General features: G+C 47.6%; 1 protein-coding gene and 1 long non-coding RNA gene across 6 annotated transcripts in view; one reads left to right on the top strand and one right to left on the bottom strand.

Moving 5' to 3' along the window:
• The window catches only part of LOC140395586 (uncharacterized), a 37,421-nt gene extending 27,824 nt beyond the window's left edge, over window positions 1–9,597 (top strand). Inside the window, exons 2-3 of the long non-coding RNA XR_011936239.1 lie at window positions 1,760–1,907; window positions 9,364–9,597. This is a non-coding gene — a long non-coding RNA (uncharacterized lncRNA). The remainder of the gene's footprint in view (window positions 1–1,759; window positions 1,908–9,363) is intronic.
• Window positions 1–26,118, bottom strand: part of LOC140395585 (E3 ubiquitin-protein ligase rnf213-alpha-like) — a 192,537-nt gene that overhangs the window by 29,610 nt on the left and 136,809 nt on the right. For all 5 annotated transcript variants that reach the window (XM_072483546.1, XM_072483548.1, XM_072483547.1 and 2 more), the window contains exons 46-55: window positions 23,758–23,858; window positions 18,987–19,166; window positions 16,748–16,905; window positions 13,539–13,638; window positions 12,776–12,887; window positions 12,476–12,683; window positions 10,568–10,761; window positions 10,013–10,138; window positions 9,756–9,866; window positions 1,746–2,000 (exon numbers count right to left, since the gene is read on the bottom strand). In XM_072483546.1, coding sequence (XP_072339647.1) covers window positions 1,746–2,000; window positions 9,756–9,866; window positions 10,013–10,138; window positions 10,568–10,761; window positions 12,476–12,683; window positions 12,776–12,887; window positions 13,539–13,638; window positions 16,748–16,905; window positions 18,987–19,166; window positions 23,758–23,858 — 1,545 coding nt within the window. The remainder of the gene's footprint in view (window positions 1–1,745; window positions 2,001–9,755; window positions 9,867–10,012; window positions 10,139–10,567; window positions 10,762–12,475; window positions 12,684–12,775; window positions 12,888–13,538; window positions 13,639–16,747; window positions 16,906–18,986; window positions 19,167–23,757; window positions 23,859–26,118) is intronic.

Below are 26,118 nucleotides of genomic sequence, written 5' to 3'. Positions count from 1 at the left end.
CGCACTTCCGGGGGCTAGGCCGGCGCTGGAGTGGTTGGCGACGCGCCAACCGGCGACGAAGGACCTCCGTTGCCGGCGCGAGTTGGCGCATGCGCAAGGAGCGCCAGCGTGTTCTGGCGCATACGCAGAACCGCTGGCGTGCTTCCTGCGCATGCATAGGGTTTTCTTTCTGCGCCGGCCATCGGGGAGCCTTACAGATGCCGGCGCGGAGGGAAAGAGTGCACCCATGGCACAGGCCCGCACGTAGATCGGTGGGCCCCAATTGCGGGCCAGGCCACTGTGGGCCCCCCCCAGGGCCGGATCACCCCCGCGCCCCCCCTGAGGACTCTGCAAGTTGCCCTCAAAGCCAGGTCCCGCCGGTATGGACTTTGTCTAATCCACGCCGGCGGGACTGGCCGAAAACGGGCGGCCGCTCGGCCCATCGGGGCTCGGAGAATGGCTGGGGGGGCCTTTGCCAACAGCCCCCGACCTGCGCGGCACGATCCCCAGCCCCGCCCAAAATCCGGCGCCGGAGAATTCGGCAGCCAGCGTCGGAGCGGGATTCAGGCCGCCCCCCGGCGATTCTCCGACCCGGCAGGGGGGGTCGGAGAATCCCGCCCAAGATACCGGGCCGCACGGTAGCACAGTGGTTAGTACTGTTGCTTCACAGCACCAGGGTCCCAGGTTTGATTCCCGCTTGGGCCACTGGCTGTGCAGAGTCTGCACGTTCTCCCCGTGTCTGCCTGGGTTTCCTCCGGGTGCTCCGGTTTCCTCCCACAAGTCCCCAAAACGAAAAGACGCGCTGTTAGGTAATTTGGACATTCTGAATTCTCCCTCCATGTGTCCGGATAGGTGCCGGAATGTGGCGACTAGGGGCTTTTCGCAGTAACGTCATTGTAGTGTATATGTAAGTCTACTTGTGACAATAAAGATTATTATAAGATCATTATGCAATTATTCTTGGAGCTTGGGAATATAACATCTCAAATCCTGGACCTTGATCTGAACAGAATGGTAACCTCTACCCGCCTACCCATCAATCCCTACCCAACCTCCACACCCCTCCACTCTGCCACTGTCAGCTGGCACCCTGGCACTGAAGTGGTACAAACATTTCTTCTTTCTTTAGTTTGATGTTAAACTGGGTTAGGCGGCCGGGAGAGTGTAAGAGGTTAAGCGACCAGGGCCAGTTCACTCCCATTGGCCGAGTGACTTTTAAGGCAACAGTTGAGAATGACACGGTCTAGCCTGCGATGCTACCAAGCGAGGGAACGTGCTAATAAAGCACTGGCAGTGAAGTCTATCCTCATCAATGACAGGAAGAGAGAGACAGGAATGGACATTGAGTCCTTCACTGTAGTTTATAAATGCTTTGTGTCGGAGCATTGCCTTTGTTCTGTTAATACCAAATCCTTTATACGACAGGATAAATCAAAAGGATGCATGCTATTTACATAATCGAGGATGAGGAAAGCTGCCAAGTTTGTGATAATCCTATGACATGCTCAGAATCATATAGCATAGAAGGAAGCCTTCTGCCTGTCATATCTTTGTTGTTTCTTTGAAGGTGCTAATCATTAGCCCTACTCCCTTGTTCTTTTCCTAAAGCCCAAAAATCTTTCCTCTTCAAGGAGACATAGACAGGATTAATCACAGGTTTAATTTACAATGTAAACAATAAACGGGTGCTGGATGATCAAGTGCATGCAATAGGACATTGGTAGAAGATTTCTCAGATCGGAATTGCGCCAACATAACTTCCTCACCGTCATTTTTGCAGATTCGAAGGCAATATTGCGGAGAGGGGATGACAAAACATTTTTTCCACAGATGAAAACCAAGGCTGCGTGAACAATTATTTCAGCCAAGATGCGTCGTTTGTTTAACTGTGTTGGTGTGATCCACGGGGAGGAATCTGGGTTTCCAAGGTAATTTTTCACCAAATTAGTGCAGAATTCCTTCAGGACTGGAGCCTCGAAGAGTTTATCGTTCTTAATAAATCCCTGCAACATGTCGATTGACTGAAAGAAATACATTTTGCAAAGTGAATACAATTCATTTGAACCAGTTTATTTCCTCATTTGCAAACTGGGCTGTTAATCCGTTTATTGCTCAGTACACAATTCTCGGCCCGGAGTGCTGGAAATTTCCTCTGGCCTTTCAGATTTCTGTACATACGAATGGGATGGAGATGTATTAGTTCGCTGTTCCACACTGATATTGCAATCAAGACCAACTGGGCAATTTTATAAACTTTATGTTAGCTCGAATCGTTCTTTACGTTTGGGTTTCAGAATAAGGAGGTAGAAATCAGGGTGTCAGAACCGCCCATAGGACTACGTCTGTACTTTATTTCAGAATCTAAGAAGAAATGGAGACTTTTGTGAGAGGCAAGGTACACCACTTTCTCTTGTGAACTTGAAGGGTGCCCATTAGAAGTGCCCCTAATGTCAGCAAAAACTATAGGGGAAGAGATCATAGGAGTGGAGAACGTCATGAGGGCCACAGCTTTGCCTGCACCGCAGAACTGACATGTATGCAGTCGCACTCAGCCATTAGAGAGCTATAATGGCTCAATTTTTGTTTCAGATTGGCATCCAGGAACAATCAGTATGCTAATTTATGGAATTGAAGCGAACCATCAGCTAGCAGAGTATGTTACTGAGCAGTGGCAAAGGTTTGCTCCGCACCTAAAGTAGCTCCACGATGTTGCTACACAATTCTCCAAAACAAATGTGTGTTTAACCGTTAACTGTGAATTGCTCTGACTGCTCAACGCTGCCAGAAAACAGCCACAGTCTCCACTGGTGTTCTCTTATAGAATCATATAATTTGCAGTGCAGAAGGAGGCCATTCGGCCCATCGAGTTTGTGCCAGCCCTTGGAAAGAGCACCTTACTTAAGCCTATATCTCCACCCTATCCCCGTATTCCAGCCTAACCTTTTGGACACTAGGGGCAATTTATCATGGCCAATCCACCTAACCTGCACATCTTTGGACAGTGGGAGGAAACCGGAGTACCCGGAGGAAACCCACGCAGACACGGGGAGAAAGTGCAAACTCCACACAGACTGTAACCCAAGGCTGGAATTGAACCTGGGACACTGGAACTGTGAGGCAGCAGTGCTAACCACTCTGCCACCATGCTGCCCCTTCATCCCCAATCCAGTGTCCGCCATCCCTACACCAGTGCCCATCATCCCCACCCAATGCTCATCACATCTTCCGACCATATAATCCCCACAGTGCAGAAGAAGGCCATTCAGCCCACTGAGTCTGCAACGATCCACTTCCCCCTGTACCAGTAACCTAACCTGCACCAAGGAGGAATTTATCATCGCTGATCCACCTAACTTTCACATCTTTGGACTGTGGGGTGAAACCGGAGCATCCGGAGGAAACCCACTCAGACACGGAGAGAACGGAGAAACTCCACATAGTTACCCAAGGCTGGAAGTGAACTCAAGTTCACACTTTTCCAGTCCTACTCCCGTTGAGAACAGTCCTCATTTTATTGAAATCACTTTGAAACAACGGGCGCCCCAACACATGGCAAAGTGTCAGGTCTGGTGAGAAAAATGGTGCCAGTTTTGAGCCTCTGGATTCTTTTGGATGATGCCGAGCAGAGGCCTGTGCCCGCAGTCCAGAAAACATCCCTCCAGCCTCCAGCAAGGTGACCATCCCCGCCCGGGAGGGTATGGCTGCATCAGTGAGAGGACTGGGCAGCAGTGCCAGTAGAAAGTGAATGGCCTTTGTGCGGCCAGGGTAAGTCTGCTACCTCCAGTCTCTCACTGCACCCCCTCATCCACCCCTCGCACTTCCAAGGTGATTGCTCACCCAGCCACCTCCCGGGTTGCCCACCTGTTACGAGGTCTTCTTCCAACCGCCCCCCACAAACCCCATGGTGCCCCCCAGTATCTACTCTGCTCTTCAAATCCCTGTTCTCACTCAAGTCCCAGGCATGGCACTCCTCAACTAACTGAACTGACAAGACTCCTGCCACATTCCCCGCAGCACAACTGGTATGAGAGGCCATAGCCACCCGAAGTGATGAGACAGCTCTACAACCCCCCCTGGCACCAACGCTCTGTCCTCTCATTGCAGCCATTCTTCTCCAGTGATGAGGATGCCGCGGGCTGACAAAGTGCTGAGAGCCAGCCCACCCCCAAGGTTAGTTGGAGGAATACAACAGGATCTCTGACCTTGAAGGGGTTGTTGCAGATGCGAGTTCACCCCGCACCCCCCTCTTTAAACCCCATAATAAGCCCGTTCATTGCCAGGATGCTTTCAGCTCTCGGATGGGCAGGAGTCAGACGCACCTCTGAGAATGGGAGGAGCATCACTCAGTCCTCAATGCGAGTCATCATCTGCCGCAGCCTCTGGCCAACGGCTTTAGCGCCCTGTCCATGACATAGGGCACGATCACGGAATCCTACCGCTGGCACCACACTAATGATGTATCCTGTCCCTCAGCTCTCCACTCTTCTGGGACCTCAACCCATGTACTGTCCCTGAGTGAGTGCCTCTCCACTAAGCCTCACACCCTCCCCTCTCAAACTGGCACATCCTCACACCTGTCACGCTCACCTCCAGCAGGATTAGGCTCCCGCACACCCAAGAGTCTCACCGGCACATTTCTCCTGACAGTCCCTCAACCCCTCCCCCCCTCCTTCCCCCCAAACCCTTGCGTTAGGTGAGAGGACAATTGACTGGACGCATGGGACCCATGTCCGCATCCTCATCCTCATGGGGCATCCTCAAAGACGCCTCCCGTCATGACCTATAATGGGGTGAAGGATGATAGACTTCACCGTGAAGCCATACATTGGGATTCACATCAGTGTATCCCGTGTGATGTTCACTCTTGTATGAGCATTGCACTTCAATGCTTGAAAAGTTTACTCTTGATATTTCATTGGCAGAACTGACTTACCAATGAAGGATTAGGTAGCAGAATCACACAAATGGCTGTCTCTTGTGGCAGACGGCAAAGCTGATTAGAGTGAAGCCTGCAGTTAGCACGACAAGCACAGATATTGAGGGTACCCTCGTTCTCCCATTTCTCACTAATTCTCAACAAACTGCCCAGACAGGTGGAATTGAAATTCCACAGAGCTTAACACCTTTGTGCTCACAGTGCTGCCTGAGCGTACGGTTCTACTCACTCTGCTATTGTGCTTCCCAAAGTGAGAGGGTCTTCATTTCTCATGAGGCAGGGTTGCAACCCATTCCTGAGTCCCCCACCCTGCCCTTGCAGCCTGGCCACTCATGGGACCCTACCCAAGAACCCCACATTCACCCCCAGTGCTGAACCTCTGTGTTCATCACTTTCCGGCTTCCACTAAGGACGAGCACTCTCGCAGTGGTGATTTGAGCACGAGCCCAGCAAGGAGTACACAGGAAGCGATGCCTGCCTGCCAGCCTCCAGATGCCCTTAAAGCAAGGGGCACCCCAAAGAGAATGGAAGGTAAGGCCTGGTATCAACCAGTCCACCCAGAAATTGAGAGACTGACCCCCAGCTCTGGTCCAGAGTTGAACTTATCTATGTCCCCCACATCCTCTCCGGTACACCCTAAGCAATGAAGACCTTGGAGATTCATGGGTTTCTCAGTGCTCACCTCCAATATCCCTCTCAAAAGGAAGGCCGCCAAGTTGACCTTCATGCCAAACTGTTGGAAATGGCGCCGGTTACGGCGCCGAGGACTCGGGTTCGATCCCGGTGTCCGTGTGGAGTTTGCACATTCTCCCTGTGTTTGTGTGGGTCTCAGCCCCACAACCCAAAGTTGTGCAGGGTAGGTGGATTGGCCATGCTAAATTGCCCCTTAATTGGGAAAAAATAGTAAATGGCGCTGGTGAATATTCAGTGAGGCGGGAGGGAAGGTCTAGAGTAAGTGCTTACTAAAGACATGTTAATGTATTAAAGTGAGGTTTCCAGTTCCCATGGTGTGATTCGCAGCACTCAACCGGAGAGGGAGGAGTGAAAATTGTGAATCACAATCACGATTCTCTCCATATTTTCAGCCTGTGCCGCATTTCTCATGGGCAGAGTGTGCAGGCTCATAATCGCCACCAACTTTTATTTACGGTCTGGTTAATGAATGGTTCATCTAGCCCGTACGAGCATTCCTGTTTCCATGGCTGTATTATCTTTCATGTATCCTAATATTAAATTCCACTGTGAATACGTGGAAAAGAATATCAACCTCCGCCATAACACAATCCCCAGAGAAAGATGTGTGGGTTAGGTGGATTGGCCATGCTAAATTGCCCTTAGTGTCCAAAAAGGTTAGTTGGGGTTACGGCGATAGGGTGGAGGTGTGGGCTTAAGCAGGGTGCTCTTTCCAAGGGCTGGTGCAGACTCGATGGGATGAATGGCCTCCTTCTGCACTGTAAATTCTATGATTCTATGAATAATGTTATTTTTGTGGATATCTACAGGCCCATCAGTAATAGTATCATTAAATAAATACTACATCTGTATGCACTATACCAAGAGCAGGTTAAATTCATTTTAAATTGGGAAGTGACCTTTTCACGAAACTCGCAGATCCTCTGCAATGTAGCAGATGCAGTATAATGTGGATAAATGTCAAGTTAGACCATAAGACCATAAGACATAGGAGCGGAAGTAAGGCCATTCGGCCCATCTAGTCCACTACACCATTCAATCATGGCTGATTTCAACTCCATTTACCCGCTCTCTCTCCATAGCCCTTAATTCCTCGAGAAATCAAGAATTTATCAACTTCTGTCTTAAAGACACTCAACGTCCCGGCCTCCACCGTCCTCTGTGGCAATGAATTCCACAGACCCACCACTCTCTGGCTGAAGAAATTTCTCCTCATCTCTGTTCTAAAGTGACTCCCTTTTATTCTAAGGCTGTGCCCCCGGGTCCTAGACTCCCCTGTTAATGGAAACAACTTCCCTACGTCTACCCTATCTAAGCCATTCATTATCTTGTAAGTTTCTATTAGATCTCCCCTCAATCTCCTAAACTCCAATGAATATAATCCCAGGATCCTCAGACGTCCATCGTATGTTAGGCCTACCATTCCTGGGATCATCCGTGTGAATCTCCGCTGGACCCGCTCCAGTGCCAGTATGTCCTTCCTGAGGTGTGGGGCCCAAAATTGCTCACAGTATTCTAAATGGGGCCTAACTAATGCTTTATAAAGCTTCAGAAGTACATCCCTGCTTTTATATTCCAAGCCTCTTGAGATGAATGACAACATTGCATTTGCTTTCTTAATTACGGACTCAACCTGCAAGTTTACCTTTAGAGAATCCTGGACTAGGACTCCCAAGTCCCTTTGCACGTCAGCATTATGAATTTTGTCACCGTTTAGAAAATAGTCCATGCCTCTATTCTTTTTTCCAAAGTGCAAGTCCCCGCACTTGCCCACGTTGAATTTCATCAGCCATTTCTTGGACCACTCTCCTAAACTGCCTAAATCTTTCTGCAGCCTCCCCACCTCCTCCATACTACCTGCCCCTCCACCTATCTTTGTATCATCGGCAAACTTAGCCAGAATGCCCCCAGTCCCGTCATCTAGATCGTTAATATATAAAGAGAACAGCTGTGGCCCCAACACTGAACCCTGCGGGACATCACTCGTCACCGGTTGCCATTCCGAAAAAGAACCTTTTATCCCAACTCTCTGCCTTCTGCCTGACAGCTAATCGTCAATCCATGTTAGTACCTTGCCTCAAATACCATGGGCCCTTATTTTACTCAGCAGTCTCCCGTGAGGCACCTTATCAAAGGCCTTTTGGAAGTCAAGATAGATAACATCCATTGGCTCTCCTTGGTCTAACCTATTTGTTATCTCTTCAAAGAACTCTAACAGGTTTGTCAGGCACAACCTCCCCTTACTAAATCCATGCTGACTTGTCCTAATCCGACCCTGCACTTCCAAGAATTTAGAAATCTCATCCTTAACAATGGATTCTAGAATCTTGCCAACAACCGAGGTTAGGCTAATTGGCCTCGAATTTTCCATCTTTTTCCTTGTTCCCTTCTTGAACAGGGAGGTTACAACAGCGATTTTCCAATCCTCTGGGACTGTCCCTGACTCCAGTGACTTTTGAAAGATCATAACTAACGCCTCCACTATTTCTTCAGCTATCTCCTTTAGAACTCTAGGATGTAGCCCATCTGGGCCCGGAGATTTATCAATTTTTTGACCTCTTAGTTTCTCTAGCACTTTCTCCTATGTGATGGCTACCATATTCAACTCTGCCCCCTGACTCTCCGGAATTGTTGGGATATTACTCATGTCTTCTACTGTGAAGACTGACGCAAAGTACTTATTTAGTTCCTCAGCTATTTCCTTGTCTCCCATCACTAGATTACCAGCGTCATTTTGGAGCGGCCCAATGTCAACTTTTGCCTCCCGTTTGTTTTTAATGTATTTAAAGAAACTTTTACTATCATTCCTAATGTTACTGGCTAGCCTACCTTCATATTTGATTCTCTCTTTCCTTATTTCTCTCTTTGTTATCCTCTGTTTGTTTTTGTAGTTATTCACTTCAGATGGAGAAACAGAATAGCAGAGTATTAGCTAAATGGTGATAGATTGGAAAATGTTGATGGGCAAAGGAACTTGGGTGTTCTAATGCTCTAGTCACTGAAAGTAAGCATGCAGTTACGGCAAGCAGTGAGGAGGGCACATGTTTGTTGGCCTTCATAGTAAGAAGACTTGTGTACAGGAACAAGGATGCCTTACTGCAGCTGTACAGGGCCTTGGTGAGACCACACCTGGAGTATTGGTCTCTTTACCTCGGAAAAGACACACTTGCCATGGTGGGAGTGCAGCAAATGTTCACCAGACAGATTCCTGGAAAGGTAGGGTTGTCATGAGAGGAGAGATGGAAACTATTCACTGGGATTTAGAAGAATGAGAGGGGATCTAATTGAAACATATACAATTCTGACAGGGCTGGACATCTGGGTGCAGGGATGTTGTTTCTTCTGGCTGAAGGGTGTACAACAAGGAGTCCAAGTCCCAGATACAAGATAGGCCATTCAGGACTGAGATGAGGAGAAACTTCTTCATTCAGAGGGTGGAATTCTCTACCACAAAAGGCGATGGACGCCAAATCACTGAATATATTTAGGAAGGAAATTGATAGATTTCTAGACTCTAGAGTTGTCAAAGTGTTCGGGGGGAGAGCGGGAGTTGCTTGGAATTAGAGGATCAGCCATGATCATGTTCAATGATGGAGTAGGCTGGAAAGGCCAAATGGCCGACTCCTAGTTTCTATGATAATGCTAAATAAGAATGGACAATATATTGTGTTATGACAGGAGGTTATACCATCTAAGGCACGAGGTGAATTTATATAACAAGGGAATGTTCCATCTTGATAACCCTTTACTAACAGGTATGAAGAGACTCACTTGGGGAAAACGACCTACTGCTAAGGTGAAGATATGTTGAACATGGTCAGCCCCTTTAAGGACTTTACATTGGAACAGAGAAGGTTTCTGAATTTCTACCTCCTCAATTGCCCTTTGGGAAGTGGTGCTTTAAGTCGGCATCTTCAGAGGTCAATTAAAGGCTAATTGGTGATGCAGAGAGCTGCTGCTTTTAAATCTTCTGTTTGTTCAGCAGAAACCAAAATAAATCACGAGAATGTTCAATTGTGGTTTGCTGTTATTTTCTTGATTAAGAGATTTTAGCGATTCAGGTGTTAGTGTGATGATGCGTTGGGTACAATCTATTATAGGAAAGGATTCCCACTCGGCTGAAGTTAGATCAAAGATTGTTTCTTACCTTTGAACTAGCGTGCAACATTTTATCCTCTGCCGAAAACGAACACGTTACCTCACGAAAGATTGCCAAGGCCAGGTAAACCCGCTGATTACTTAAAGAGTACTTCAAAGTCTTGAAGGAGGAAAGTGGTAAAAGAGATATTTAGTGCTAGCAATATATAGTGGGGTTAAAAAAATGGCATAAACTGCCACAAGGTGTTGAGGGCATTGCTTTATTCAACAGAATAAGTAGGACTTAAAAGAACAATCTGCAAATACCTTTAACATGTTTGTCACGGTATTAATTTGAAATGTCAAAACTGCCTCGGCAATTGCATCACGAATGGTTTTATATTGCGGCCCGCATAAAATAAAGCGATCCATCTGTCCACCTGACCAACGACGCTGGAGGAAACAATGGCATCACAATTCAGCATACAGCCAAAGACCGAGGGAGCAAATTTACACCAAAATTCTAAATTGTAGGAAATTCCATGACTAAGTAAATTGCTGTTAAGACAAAAAAATCCTGTGAGGTGGCAGTGGTTAGCACTGCTACCTCACACAATTGACCCTAGGTTCAATCCTGGCCCCGGGTCGTTGACCCTGTGGAGTTTACACACTCCCCCCGTGCCTTTGTGGGTCTCACCGCCCCCACAACCCAAAGATGTGCAGGGTAGGTGGATTGGCCGCGCTAAAATTGCCCCTTAATTCGAAAGAAAATAATTGAGTACTCTAAATTTATTTTTAAAAATTATACGTTTATTGGATGAATTTAATCACCTCGAACAGGCTATTGATGTGAGCGTCTCATTTAAAATGAACATGTTTCACCTGTTTTTCAATAATTTGATTCGGAAACATCCAGTGGCTGTCTTCACACTGTTGTAAAGTCCGAACAAAATCCATCCCATAATGATCATAGACTGTCCTCATCAAATAAACCCGATACCAGTCATTGCCAGATTGCAAACAAATCATTTTTATATGTTCGATGAAATTTGTAATCATGTCTTTGTGCTTCACATCTGAAAACATAACCGTATTAAAAATTAGAAATTGAAACTTGTGCAATAATTCAAATTACACAGGTCAGTATAGATTGTTATGAGTGAGTCCCATTCACAAAGAGTGCATTATGAATCGGCCAACATTGTTAATAAAAAGTGGAACACGACCACAGCCATGTGGTTCAGCTGTAGCATTTGCCCCCAAGTTGAAACATCTAAGTCCCAGTTGAGAGGCCGCAGTGCAGATTTTATACCGTCACTCCAGTGCAGCACTGAGAGTGTGCAGCACTGTCAAAGGTGCCATCTTTTTGGGCTTGATGATAATATGGGCGGCACAGTGGTTAGCACCGCTGCCTCAGAGCTCCAGCCTCGGTGTGGAGTTTGCACTTTCTCCCCGTGTCTGCATGGGTTTCCTCCGGGTGCTCTGGTTTCTTCCCACAGTCCAAAGATATGCAGGTTAGGTGGATTGGCCGTGCTAAGTTGCCCCTTACTGTCCAGAAGGTTAGGCGGGGTTACTGGGTTATGGGGATAGAGTGGAGGCTTGGGCTTAAGTAGGGTGCTCTTTCCAAGGGCCGGTGCAGACTCGATGGGTCTAATGGCCTCCTTCTGCACTGTAAATTCGTGGACCCATTTGCCCTGTTAGGTGGACCTCTCTCCCCAGAGCCCTAGCCAACAATTCCTCAAACAATAAACCTAACAAAAAAATTGTCTTTTTGTTATCACATTCCTTTGTGTAAACGTGCCACCACATTTCCTATAGTGACCACACTTCATAAGTATTTAACTAACTGTAAGCATTTTGGGACATTGGTATGCACCATAAAAATGCAAATCTTTCTTTGCTTTTCATCAGATATCTGCCTCATCACGCGGCATGGTAGCACAGTAGTTAGCACTGTTGCTTCACAGCCCCAGGGTCCCAGGTTTGATTCCCAGCTTGGGTCACTGTCTGTGTGGAGTCTGCACATTTTCCCTGTATCTGCGTGGGTTTCCTCCAGGTGCTCCGGTTTCCTCCCACAAGTCCCGAAAGACGTGCTATTAGGTAATTTGGACATACGGAATTCTCCCTCAGTGTACCCGAACAGGCGCCGGAGCGTGGCGACTAGGGGATTTTCACTGTAACCTCATTGTAGTGTTAATGTAAGCCTACTTGTGACAAAAAAGATCATTATTATCTTATGAGTTATGAAATAACTTTAACCCTTGGTACCATATGATACATTTCCAGTGAACATTAAATAACATATCTGTCTTTATTTCTCTCTCTCTCATGTATATCATCCCTATGTTTCGGTTGGAAACAAATGGCTTAATATAGATATGAATTGAATTGATGACAGGAAGAGAAGGGGGTTAACCCCCACGGATTAGACAGTTGGCACCCACCAATGTTAATGTCTTTTGTCATACGAGAGCAGATAAACAAAAAGTTTGGATCAGTCACACTTTCAGTTGAGAACAGGTTCTGAGTTGCCTGAACAATCTCGCCTGGGGTTGGAAGAGACTCAAACACAGCTCACATCTTTTCCCAGAGGGAGGGTGGGCATACGTCTGGCTGTGAGAGCTCAGGCCAGTCTCATTAAATTGAAAAAGGTCAGCCAGAAGCTGCAAAGAAGCTTTGAGAGAGACTGGAAGCAGAGTGGCTTTTAGCTCCTTTTGGCGGGAAAAGAGTTTATGAGCGATGGCGAGTGCCAGGCATGAAATGATTTAAGGCCATTCTCAAATGCTTCACCTGTGTTGTTATGTGATTCGTACATCAGCCAAGCTGTGAGATTGAAGCAAAACCGCAGCCTGGCAATGTTCTGCAAGTATTCCGCGGCATTTTCTTTGCAGGTCACTACCTGGCGTCGGGCAAACCTGCTGGCAAAGCTGCAGTTCTCTTTCAACAGATCTAAGTTGCTAAGTCCTCCACACTGTTCAAAGTGGCCAAACATCGAGTCCTTTAAAGGAAAGTACACGGAAAGATTGAGAAAGCTGTCCAAAGCTTTAAGCTCACTTTAGGAGCGAGGCTGACTTAAGTTCTCCTCTTTACCTCAAAACATTTGATGAACAGAAGGTGGAGTTCCTTCAGAGCCTCTTTCAAGAATATCTTTTCTTCCAAACTTGAGAGATACTTCTGCATAAAGACTTTTACTTTATCAAAACTATTGAGAGACATAGAAAGCATTAGCACCCTGAAATGTTATTCCGTGTTTCATTTATTATATAGAATTTCATATAATTGAGCCATATATTATTAATAATTGAACTATAATTTATATATATAAGTATACCAGTGAGATTTGTCTTGGGCTACATTCAGATTCAGTACAAAGTGATTTCTACTTTCCACCAATGCTAAACTAGCTGACCCAGCTCCAGACTTAAGTGGTAATGTCTGGCATGTTAGAATAGGAAATAGTTAATAGTCAACAAGTGACCAAGTTAGTAATTAGAGGTTAATTGGTTAAGCACATCGCAAGGAGTACATAAAAGGACAAGGTTAGGAGCACACGGTGTTGGAGGCCTTCTATGATCTGTGGCCGCTGAGGGGGCTGGAGTGCATAATTTCTTCCCAGAACCTGATTTAAATCGCTAATACGGGTGGCTCTGCCAGTTTTACGCTGACAGAAAACCCCGGCCAGAGGCGCGCTGCCGGTGGGGGCAGAGAATCCCGTCGCCCGCAAACGGCTGGAGATTTCCGGCCATTGTTACACTTTGGCTCTGGTTCGCTAGCAAGGAGAGTTTATTACTTTTAGAATCTTTAACAATGAGCATGAGAACAATGTCAGGTAAAAGACACCCCAGCCACTTACCTATAATGCAGCATAAGTTTCAGTAAAACAGATCGTATCACAGGATTGATGTCCACGCATTCAGAGAATGGGGTTAAGGTCCGTGTCTGGTAGACGTTACCTAACATTACAAATAAGGGTGTTTTATTATAGGTTTACAGATTATCTATATTTTAATTTTATTGCTGACCTTTATACAGAAACTTATATTTGGACATTCAAACATGGTCAGCACACAGGAAATTTAGATATTTCTTATACACATGTGAATTGCAAAGACAGCCATCGAATTAAGACAGGGCACTGTCAGTGTGTAAAACCCACTGGTTCTCGACATGGTGATGTACAACATGAGGAAATCACCTGGGACATTAAATAAATAGAACCTTTTGAAATTTAGACAATATGTGAAGAACTTCATTGTAAAAGTTGAGGTCAAAACAATTCTCAGAGAGTGTTCCTCTCTTCGAATCCGAGCCCTGGGTCACTGTCCGTGTGGAGTTTGCACATTCTCCCCATGTCTGCGTGGGTTTCACCCCCACAACCCAAAGATGTGCAGGTTAGGTGGATTGGCCACGCTAAATTGCCCCTAATTGGAAAAAAAATAATAATTGGGTACTCTAAATTTATTTTTTTAAAACGAAAGTGTTCTTATCTCTCTTGCTGAAACAGGAAATCCAATTCAGCTCAGAACATGGGTTCAAAATCTCTTCCTTGCTGTCTGGGAGGATCCAAAGGAGGTCAGTGGGGGGCCATCTCAAGTGGACATGAGCTCAAAACAAACTAACATTGAGAACTCATTCTGAGTTGCATGTGGAATGGAAAGAAATTCCAGACGATACAATAGATGATCAGCAGGATTCTCCTCGGACAGGATTTGTGGGGTTCTACTTCGCCGACTGTTGAGGGACTAGCACCGGCGCCACGTGGAATATAATCAATTCCAATGGAAAACGGTGTCTGATTCGCTAGCTCGGGACTGGCACTCGACAGGCTGACAAGTTGCAGCACTCCACTTCCCACACACACTCATCCCAGCCAACAAGATGGCTCTGGTTGTGCTGGAGCACGGCCATCCCAATGGGGGGGTTCGGCGGGGGCCAGAGGGTAACGAGGGGGCGTTGCCTGGGGGGCACCCATGTGACCCGTGGCGCTAAGTTCACAGTGGGCAGTCAGCAGCGGCAATGGTGTTTCGTGCCCGTCCATCCCGACCCCACAGCTCACCTCCTGGTTTGTACCCAAACACAGAAGATACCGGGTAGCCACCACCGGCAACTCACCCCGGCCCTGGCAGAAGCCCCCCTGACCAGCAGCACACTGTCAGCACACGATGGCGATGTTGGACACTTTCCGTACCCGCTCGCTTTCCCTTCGCAGCCACGGCACCTGTTTCATGAATTTTGAAAGCACAAGTGAACCGTGCCGTCAGGAATTTCCCCCATTGGAGGCGGAGGATCAAAGAGAATACCGGGTACGGCTGATAATGATATGCCACCATATTTGCTGTACGTGCGGAGTGGAACTCATTGACGCCGCTGTTGAGGCACAAGGGAATTGCGATTTAGCATGAACCCGGCTCCCGCCACGATTTCAGCGTCAACATCGATTCTCCGCCAAATCGCATTTCGCGATTTTGCCGTTGGTCGACGGAGAATCCCACCCAGTATCTTCTGTGTTTGGATACAAACAGCTTCTTACGGTAGAGTTGAAGTAGATTTTCTTTCTATTTAGTATCTTATTTTGTGATTATTCCGAAAGGGTATGAAGGGACTCTTGCCAAATGCGTCAAAGTGATCTGCATAATAGTTAAGTGTCTAATGAGATGAAGCTTGTTCGTCACCCGCAATGGACACCTCAGGTACATTATAGGCCTGAGACACAGGCGGATGTACACTTTTGGGGGCCATGCACTCTCCCTCTTTGCGGGGGGGCCTGCATCACATCCTGCCCCCTGGTGATGTGGCGGCCTCCCCCTGGTTGCCCATGCCAGGACAATGCAACATGCAGAAACAACAAGAAGAAAGATGTAGGTTGCTGCCCTGGCCTCTGCTTCCTGGCCTTCTTCGCACCTTCCGACTGCAAAATGCTGTTCTGTAATTGCCTGCTATAGGTTCAAGACGCATATCACCAAATTGAGAGCTCACAAGGCTCTGATTGGTGTTCCCACCACAACAGTCACCTCTCCCTATGGGGCCCCCCATCGGCCAGGGCCCCGCACTGCAGCGCTGTGTGTTTCATTGAATGTCTGCATCCGGCCTCAAGCCTCTACCCAGTTTAAGCATTAAGCAACTGCTGTACCAGCAGCCTTGCAATCTTTAAAACAGGTTGGCGGAGAATTATTACCTCTAAGGACCTTCCTGATGATTCCCTTATTTCCCCTTTCTTTTCTTTGCTGTTACAATTTTGATACATGGATGCTTATTGGACATGTATCTTTAGGTCAAGCAGCAGAGGGAATGAGGAATTCAAAAAGTTGCAACATAGTGTAAGGTGCTAGGTTTTGAGCTGCAGAACACAAGACTCTGTAGCACCCGGGAGATGGGGTGGGATTTGGTTTGATTGGTTGGCTGGTGGCCAATGAATTGGCCAAAGGTTGTATTCTGCCCGGTAACAGGTGGTGATTGGTTTCTACCCCATTGGGATGATTTTTAGAGACCTAAAGAAAGTAGAGTTGGAGACCTGGATGCTGAGAGAAAAGGACCTGCACACTCTCCCCCTCGTGTTTTCTCCAGAACAGCTAGATAGCTGCTGTATTTCTGAAACTGCAGAGACCTGAATGAAGCTACAGTGAAAACCATTACAGACTGGAAAACAGAGACCTCCACCTGAAAGCCTGGTTTGAAGGAAAGTGTGCTTAAAGACAACCATCTAGAACAAAGGCTCTTTGCACTTTTACTTATTATTTTCACCCCTCTCTTCCCATCTGTGTTTGTTTGCCTTGTGTGTGCTTGTGTAGAGGATGAGGGCAAGTTAAAGTGGGAAATTAGGAATTGGATAATAGTTAATCTATTGTATTTGCTGCATATTTCATTATACTTGTTATAAATAAAGTAATTGTGTTTAAATTTACAAACCTGTAATTATTGGGCAGCCAAGGGCCTAAGGCTTCAGGTATTTTTAAAAGAATTATTGGTCAGTTCAATTGTGTTGCGACTCCGAGTCAAGAGGGGCTGGAATTGACCGTGCCCTAGCTCAGAGTGTCGTAACATACCATCTACATTAATACAAACCTTGAGGTAATTTCCTGACCGCAATTAGTAATGACAGCAGCAATGTAATCACTTCATCACAAGGTGGAGAATCTTCGCTGAAGCAAAATCTGGAAACAACCTCCATGAAAAACATATTGCACCTTTGACGGAAGTTATCATATTTTTCCATAGCCTTTCTGTAAAATCAAAAGAGTATACATTTTAGGGATACAAGTACCTTATAGTGTTAGACCATAACATCACATTCTTACTATAACTGAGGGGAGAAGGTTGCATTGTGGTAATGCCATTGAACTAATAATCAAGAAGCCTAGGCTAATGCTTTGGAGACATGGGTTCAAATCCCACCATGGCACTTGACGGAATTTAAATCTAATTAATAAAATCTGGATTGAATATAGACAAAACTATCATAGATCTATGTTAAATCCCATCTCGTTCATTAACATCCTTTCGGGAAGGAAATCTGCCACCCTCACCTGGTCTGGCCTACATGTGACTCCAGATCCACAGCAGTGTGGTTGACGCTTAATTTCCCTCTGAAATAGTCTAGCAAACCACTCAGTTCAAGCACAATTAGGGATGGACAACAAATGCTAACCCTTGCCAGTGATGCCCACCGCCCAAGAATTAATTTTTATAAAAACCTTTAGGCATTAAAAATTTTTTTTTTTAAATGTTTGAAAAATCTTTCGTATTAACTTTACAACATGGTAGCATAGTTGTTAGCACTGTTGCTTCACAGCACCAGCGACTAGGGTCCGATCCCCGGTTTGGGTCACTGTCTGTGCGGAGTCTGCACGTTCTCCCTGTGTCTGCGTGGGTTTGCTCCGGGTGCTCCGGTTTCCTCCCACAAGTCCCGAAAGACGTGCTTGTTAGGTGAATTGGACGTTCTGAATTCGCCCTCTGTGTAACCGGACATGCGCCGGAATGTGGCGACGAGGGGATTTTCACAGTAACTTAATTGCAGTGTTAATGAAAGCCTACTTATGATAATAATAAAGATTATTATTATTGTATTGGGGTCATAGGTACTGGTTCATGAGCAGTTCCAATCTAAAGCTTCTGACTCTCAGAAGAGGTGATCACACCGTATTCGAGACAGATTGTGAATCTGTAGATTTATTTTTTTACTGGTCTTGATATATATTTTTAGAATTCTATGAATTTTTATTGCTTCTACATATCAGGCAGATATTGATGCCCATTTTGAAGACATTTGGTTTCACATTTTAGTTTACATTTATTTTCAGTGAAACATATTTGACTGGCTCTGGATACAAGGAAATGATTAGGCGAAACCCTGCCTTCTGACAATGGGAATAGAGAGGCCAATTGAGAAAGCAAGGGGAGAGGGTGCTACGAGTATGAGTAAAAGAGGCTCTCTGAGGGTTGAGACTATGGGGCGGGGGGTCGGAGGTTAATCGAGGATGAGAGCCGTCAGTTCAGATTAGAAGCAAGTTGAGAAGGAAGTTAAGATCAGTGGAGATGCTCAGGATATCTCAGTGAGAAGTTTGGTGTGAGGCAAATGGACACTAGAGAACAAATATTTGATAGGAGAGGTGAGAGAAGTGCAATACAGTGAGGTGCCTGGAGGAGAAAAACGGTGAGATTTGATGACCAAGGTCACAGAGAATTGTTACAGCGCCGAAGAAGGCCATTTGTCTGCTTGGCAAATTGGGCCGGGCAGGTGGCGTAAAACATAATTAGTCTGGGGGTGAGGTAATCACCTGTGATCCACTTACGATGTCAATGTAATCACAATAAAGCCGTGTTCACAGGTGGTCATTCCGGAGGGCGATATGGAGGGAGTGGTGATTGTTACTCCGATGGCATAGTCCAATGATACAGCAGTGGGAGGAATGAGTGGGATGGGAAGGTGGTGTTGAGATTAGTAACTGGTGGACTGGCTGGGCAGATAGGTGGGTAGGAGAAGAATGGGGCAGTCGGGGCTGATCCCAAGCAGGGGAGGAGGTAATTGACAAAGCTCCAACAGTGCCTTCTGAGACCCGGGCAATCAGACTCCCAATTAACACATTCTCAAACGGGTAGAATATTCAACACCCCTTGCACTTTCAACAGAAACCCCAAGAGGTGTGACCCTGGTCTGCTGGAGTGAAGCTTGGCTCAACATAAATCCAGCAGAACATCTTGCCTACAGTGCCCAAAGAAGTAACACATTTTGCCACACTCTTGCATACTTTTATTAATATCATTAGACAAACTCTGAAACTTGGTTTGGTAGAGTCAAACTCACTTTAACTGGATGGAGACTTCGATTTTGAAGGAACCCGGCACAGCCTCTTTACATTTTGGACAAAAGGACCGATCTTTCAGACACTGATCCAGACAGTTGAAACAAAAGACATGTTTGCAGGGAAGGCAGGCTGGATCTTTCACTACCCCAAGGCAGACTGCACATTCTCTGATGCCGTATCTGAGGTAAGGATGAAGCAGGAAGAAAATATTAAGAAATAGTAAAATTGGTAGTTTCCTCATTTCACTCCCGATCTTTCGACTTCCAAAAGCAGAGACTGGTCCAGGGCTTGACAATTAGCCACAACTGGCATGGGCACTGTCTTGTGTTTGGTATGATTCAAGCGAGCTTAGCGAATCTTTCGTTAGGGGGCATAGGTTTAAGGAGCAAGGTTTAGAGGAGATGTACAAGGCAAGTTTTTTTACACAGAGGGTAGTGGGTGCCTGGAACTCGCTGCCGGAGGAGGTGGTGGAAGCAGGGACGATAGTGACGTTTAAGAGGGATCTTGACAAATACATGAATAGGATGGGAATAGAGGGATACGGACCCTGGAAGTGCAGAAAATTTTAGTTTAGACGGGCAGCATGGTCGGCGCAGGCTTGGAGAGCCGAAGGGCCTGTTCCTGTGCTGTACTTTTCTTTGTTCTTGTTCTTTGTTCCTTTCTCTTCTGGCACTGAACTTCCTTCCACAGGGGATTCAGCAAAGAAATGACCCACTCCACCAACTGAGTTTCGGTCATCTGTTTCGGTCATCACAAAATTGGACCCCAGCCTCTCCACTTAGCCGATAGAGAAGGACCTTACCGCATTTGGAGCCAAGCTGCTGAAATTTATACTCGAGTCTTTTTGTTTCAGATGTAGAAACATTAGGTCCAGTAACATCCTCCACATTTGAGCAACGTTGTGGCATTATGTGTTGTAGCATCAATGCACAACATGGTGCAATGGATGCCAATCGTTAATTTTTTTATTTAAAAAAAAAATATGTTTATTCAAAGTTTTTCCAACAAAAATTTTCAACCAGTTAAACCCCCCCACCCCCCCGTAACAGAAAAGAAAAAGACAAAAGAGCAAAACAAAACATAAACATATCAAGCAAACATAGTACAGAACTTATACAATGGGTTTCTCCCGCACTTATTAACCCTCCCCTATGCTTGTACAAATACTACCGGGAAGAAAAAACCTCCCCCACCCACCCAAATATCCCCCCCCCCCGAAATAAATACCCCCCCGCCCCCCTCCCTGGGTTGCTGCTGCTGACCGAGCTCCTTCTAACGCTCCGCGAGATAGTCTAGGAACGGGTGCCACTGCCTGAAGAACCCCTGCGCAGACCCTCTCAGGGCAAACTTTATCCTCTCTAGCTTGATGAACCCTGCCATGTCGTTTATCCAGGCTTCCACACTGGGGGGCTTCGCGTCCTTCCATAATGGCAAGATCCTCCGCTGGGCTACCAGGGACGCAAAGGCCAGAATGCCAGCCTCTTTCGCCTCCTGCACTCCCGGCTCGTCCGCCACCCCAAATAATGCCAGCCCCCAACTTGGTTTGACCTGGACTTTCACCACCTTGGACATAGTCCTCGCAAAACCCCTCCAGGACCCTTCCAGTGCCAGGCACGACCAAAACATGTGGACGTGATTCGCCGGGCTTCCCGAGCACCTCCCACATCTGTCCTCCACGCCAAAGAACCTACTCAGCCTCGCCCCCGTCATATGCGCTCTGTGAACAACCTTAAACTGTATCAGGCTGAGCCTGGCACATGAGGAAGAGGAATTGACCCTACTCAGGGCATCCGCCCACAGACCCTCTTCACTCTCCTCCCCCAACTCCTCCTCCCACTTGCCCTTCAGCTGCTCTACCAAAGCCTCCCCTTCTTCTTTCATCTCCTGATATATCGCCGAAACATTGCCCGCTCCGACCCATACACCCGAAATCACCCTGTCCTGGATCCGCTGTGCCGGGAGCGACAGGAATTCCCTCACCTGCTGCCTCACAAATGCCCTCACTTGCATATACCTGAACGCATTTCCCGGGGGTAGCCTGAACTTCCCCTCTAGCGTCCCGAGGCTCGCAAACGTCCCGTCTATAAATAGGTCCCCCATCCTTCTGATCCCTGCCCGATGCCAGCTCCGAAACTCCCCATCCATCCTCCCTGGGACGAACCGGTGGTTCTCCAGGATCGGGGCCCACACCGAGGCTCCCATCTCACACCTATGTCGTCTCCACTGCCCCCAGATCTTTAGCGTTTCCGCCACTACCAGACTCGTGGTGTACCTTGTCGGCGAGAGCGGCAGCGGTGCCGTCACCAGCGCCCTCAGGCTCATTCCTTTGCAGGACGCCATCTCCAACCTCTTCCATGCCGCCCCCTCTCCTTCTATCACCCACTTAAGGATCATCGCCACGTTGGCTGCCCAATAATAGCACTCCAGATTCGGCAAAGCCAGCCCTCCCTGTCCCTACTACGCTCCAGAAACCTCCTCCTTACCCTCGGGGTCTTGTTTGCCCACACCAAGCCCATAATGCTCCTACCAACCCCTTAAAAAGGCCTTGGTATTCCTAATAGGAAGGCACTGGAACACAAAAAGAAACCTCGTGAGGACTGTCATTTTAATTGACTGTACCCTGCCCGCTAGCGAGAGTGGCAACACATCCCATCGTTTGAAGTCCTCCTCCATCTGCTTCACCAGCCGCGTCAAATTAAATTTGTGCAGGGCCCCCCAGCTCCTAGCTACCTGGATCCCCAAGTACCGAAAGCTCCTTTCCACCCTCCTCAATGGTAGGTCGTCTATCCCTCTTCCCTGGTCCCCTGGATGCACCACAAAGAGCTCACTTTTCCCTACATTGAGCTTATAGCCCGTGAAGTCCCCAAACTCCCTTCGGATCCGCATGACCTCCACCATCCCCTCCACTGGATCTGCCACGTACAGCAACAGGTCGTCCGCATACAGCGACACCCGATGCTCCTCTCCCCCTCGAACCACCCCCCTCCATTTCCTGGACTCCCTTAATGCCATGGCCAAAGGCTCAATTACTAGTGCAAACAACAGGGGGGACAGGGGGCACCCTGCCTCGTCCCTCGATACAGCCGAAAATACTCCGACCTCCGCCGATTTGTAGCCACACTCGCCTCCGGGGCTCCATATAGAAGCTTAACCCAACTAATAAACCCCTCCACAAACCCAAACCTCCGCAATACTTCCCAGAGATACTCCCACTCCACCCGGTCAAAGGCCTTCTCCGCGTCCATAGCTGCCACTATCTCTGCCTCCCCCTCCACCGATGGCATCATAATCACGTTAAGGAGCCTCCGCACATTGGTGTTTAGCTGCCTGCCCTTTACGAATCCCGTCTGGTCCTCATGAATCACCCCCGGGACACAGTCCTCAATTCTCGTAGCCAGCACTTTTGCCAGCAGTTTAGCGTCCACATTGAGGAGCAAGATCGGTCTATATGACCCACATTGCAGTGGGTCCTTGTCCCGCTTCAGGATCAGAGAAATCAGCGCTCCGGACATTGTCGGGGGCAGGGTCCCCCCCTCCCTTGCCTCATTGAAAGTCCTCACCAGCAACGGGGTTAACAGGTCCGCATACTTCCTGTAAAACTCAACCGGGAGCCCATCTGGCCCCGGGCCCTTCCCCGCCTGCATGTTCCCCAGTCCTTTAACCAGCCCCTCCAACCCAATTGGCGCCTCCAAACCAGCCACCTCCTGCTCCTCCACCCTTGGGAACCTCAGTTGATCAAGAAACCTTTGCATCCCCTCTTCCCCCGCTGGGGGCTGAGATCTGTACAGCTCCTCATAGAAGTCCTTAAATGCCTCATTTACTTTCACCGCACTCCGCACCGTAGTTCCCCTGCTATCCTTGACTCCACCTATCTCCCTCGCTGCCATCCTCTTACGGAGCTGATGTGCCAGCATCTGGCTCACCTTCTCCCCATACTCGTACGTTGTCCCCTGTGCCTTCCTCCACTGTGCCTCTGCCTTCCCCGTGGTCAACAGGTCAAATTCCGCCTGAAGACTTTGCCGCTCCCTCAGTAGTCCCTCCTCGGGGGCCTCTGCATATCTCCTGTCCACCCTTAGGATCTCTCCCACTAACCTCTCCCTTCCCCTGCCCTCTTTCTTCTCCCTGTGAGCCCCGATGGAGATTAACTCTCCCCTGACCACCGCCTTCAGCGCCTCCGACACTACCACCACCTGCACCTCCCCATTGTTGTTGGCCTCGAAATACCTTTCAATACACCCCCGCACCCTCCCACACACCTCCTCATCCGCCAGTAATCCCACATCCAGACGCCACAGCGGGCGTCGGTACCTCTCCTCTCCTAACTCCAGCTCCACCCAGTGCGGGGCGTGGTCTGAGATGGCAATGGCCGAGTACTCCGTTCCCTCCACTTTCGGAATCAGCGCCCTGCTCAAAACAAAAAAAATCTATCCGGGTGTAGGCTCTGTGCACGTGAGAAAAAAAAGAAAATTCCCTGGCCAGGGGCCTTGCAAATCTCCACGGATCTACTCCCCCCATCTGGTCCATAAACCCCCTAAGCACCTTGGCCGCAGCTGGCCTCTTCCCCGTCCTAGATCTGGAGCGATCTAATGCTGGGTCCAACACCGTGTTGAAATCCCCCCCCATTATCAAGCTTCCTGCCGCCAATCTTTAATTTAAGGTACAAACAATTTTGGGTAGAGCAAGTGACACTTTAACACCCAGCAACACAATTATTCACAAGAACTGCACGAGGTGTGCCCAATGAATGCCGTCTTTATGGACGAATTTTACCTGCAGTCCAAGTGACTAGCCTCCTCATTGCACATCTGCAGAACACTAATGACTGCTTCAACTGTTCTGTTCTTTTTCAAATCAGAAGATGTCCTGAGGATCTGTGTAAAACCATTGAAACGTTATTACTGTTCAGTGTAAGCACCAAAAGCAATTCTTCGTAAGGAATTGGAATAATTCCAGAGACAGAAAGCACGGGGAAACTTCTAAATGACAATATACAAATCCTTTCATCAAAACCCATTTCATACTGTGCAAAACACATCTAGAGATTCCTGTTTGTCCTTTAAATGAAAGAACGGTTAACATACCCTCACAACTTTCTTCAATCTATTATTTTAAAAGAGGTGTTTGCCATGTTCATGTTAAATGAATTAGTACCCCCATTATAGAAGTGGGGAAAGGAGCAGGTGAATGACATAAGAATGCATTAAGCCTTTGTCCTCTTATATTCTCAGCAACACAGCTGATGGAACTTTAGCCAGACTTGGAAGTTTCTTCTGGGAAACGGGTTACTGAAGGATTTGTTTGTTGACATTTTGTCTTCTCAAAGGATTTGAGAAAGTCAAGGAGGGATGAGAAAGTTTAGTTTCATCACTGAGACCCAAGACGGAATACAAAAACTGTAGATCATAGACTATATTCATAGACTCACAGAGCACAGAACAAGGCCCTTCGGCCCAGCGTATCTGCGCCGGCCATCAAGCACCTATCTACTCTAATCCCATTTTCCAGCACTTGCTCCATAGCTCTGTATGCTGTGGCGTTTCAAGTGTTCACCTAAATGCTTCTTAAATGTTGTAAGGGTTCCCGCCTCAACCACCCTTTCAGGCAGCGCGTTCCAGATTCCCACCACCCTCTGGGTGAAAAAGCTTTTCCTCAAATCCCCTCAAAATCTCCTGCCCCTTACCTTAAATCTATGCCTCCTGGTTATCTTCCAACCTACACTATCGATGTCCTTCATAATTTTGTACACCTCAATCAGGTCCCCCTCAGCCTTCTCTGCTCTAAGAAAAACAACCCTAGCCTAACCAGCCTCTCTCGATCGCTGAAACACTCCAGCCCAGCAAACATCCTGGTGGATCTACTCTGCACCCATACTCTTGCAATCACATCCTTCTTATAAGACCATAAGACATAGGAGTGGAAGTAAGGCCATTCGGCCCATCGGGTCCACTCCACCATTCAATCATGGCTGATTTCAACTCCATTTACCCGCTCTCTCTCCATAGCCCTTAATTCCTCGAGAAATCAAGAATTTATCAACTTCTGTCCTAAAGACACTCAGCGTCCCGGCCTCCACCGCCCTCTGTGGCAATGAATTCCACATACCCACCACTCTCTGACTGAAGAAATTTCTCCTCATCTCTGTTCTAAAGTGACTCCCTTTTATTCTAAGGCTGTGCCCCCGGGTCCTAGTCTCCCCTGCTAATGGAAACAACTTCCCTACGTCCACCCTATCTAAGCCATTCATTATCTTGTAAGTTTCTATTAGATCTCCCCTCAACCTCCTAAACTCCAATGAAGAAAATCCCAGGATCCTCAGACGTTCATCGTATGTTAGGCCTACCATTCCTGGGATCATCCGTGTGAATCTCCGCTGGACCCGCTCCAGTGCCAGTATGTCCTTCCTGAGATGTGGGGCCCAAAATTGCTCACAGTATTCTAAATGGGGCCTAACTAATGCTTTATAAAGCTTCAGAAGTACATCCCTGCTTTTATATTCCAAGCCTCTTGAGATGAATGACAACATTGCATTTGCTTTCTTAATTACGGACTCAACCTGCAAGTTTACCTTTAGAGAATCCTGGACTAGGACTCCCAAGTCCCTTTGCACTTCAGCATTATGAATTTTGTCACCGTTTAGAAAATAGTCCACGCCTCTATTCTTTTTTCCAAAGTGCAAGACCTCGCACTTGCCCATGTTGAATTTCATCAGCCATTTCTTGGACCACTCTCCTAAACTGTCTAAATCTTTCTGAAGCCTCCCCACCTCCTCCATACTACCTGCCCCTCCACCTATCTTCGTATCATCGGCAAACTTAGCCAGAATGCCCTCAGTCCCGTTATCTAGATCGTTAATATATAAAGAGAAAGCAACATGGGGGGAGTAATTACGCTAGCGGGGGATCTAGCGGGGGGGGGGGTGGGAGGGGGGAATTACTGGGTTGCTGCTGCTGGGGAGAGGGGGGAGCTGGTGTGGGAGGGGATGGGCGGGGGGGCACCGCCTGGGGGAGATACAGCTGCGTGGGAACCGGGTGAAGAGCTGGAAAAAGGGGCTGGCTAATCGACAAGGGGGGGGGGGGGGGGGGGGGGGGGTAGGAAGCCCCCCAACCCGGCTGATCACGCGGAACGTGAGAG

Source organism: Scyliorhinus torazame, chromosome 18 (genome assembly GCF_047496885.1).
Source record: "Scyliorhinus torazame isolate Kashiwa2021f chromosome 18, sScyTor2.1, whole genome shotgun sequence".
NCBI classification, from domain to species: Eukaryota; Metazoa; Chordata; class Chondrichthyes; order Carcharhiniformes; family Scyliorhinidae; genus Scyliorhinus; species Scyliorhinus torazame.
This window is presented reverse-complemented; position numbering and strand designations above follow the sequence as displayed.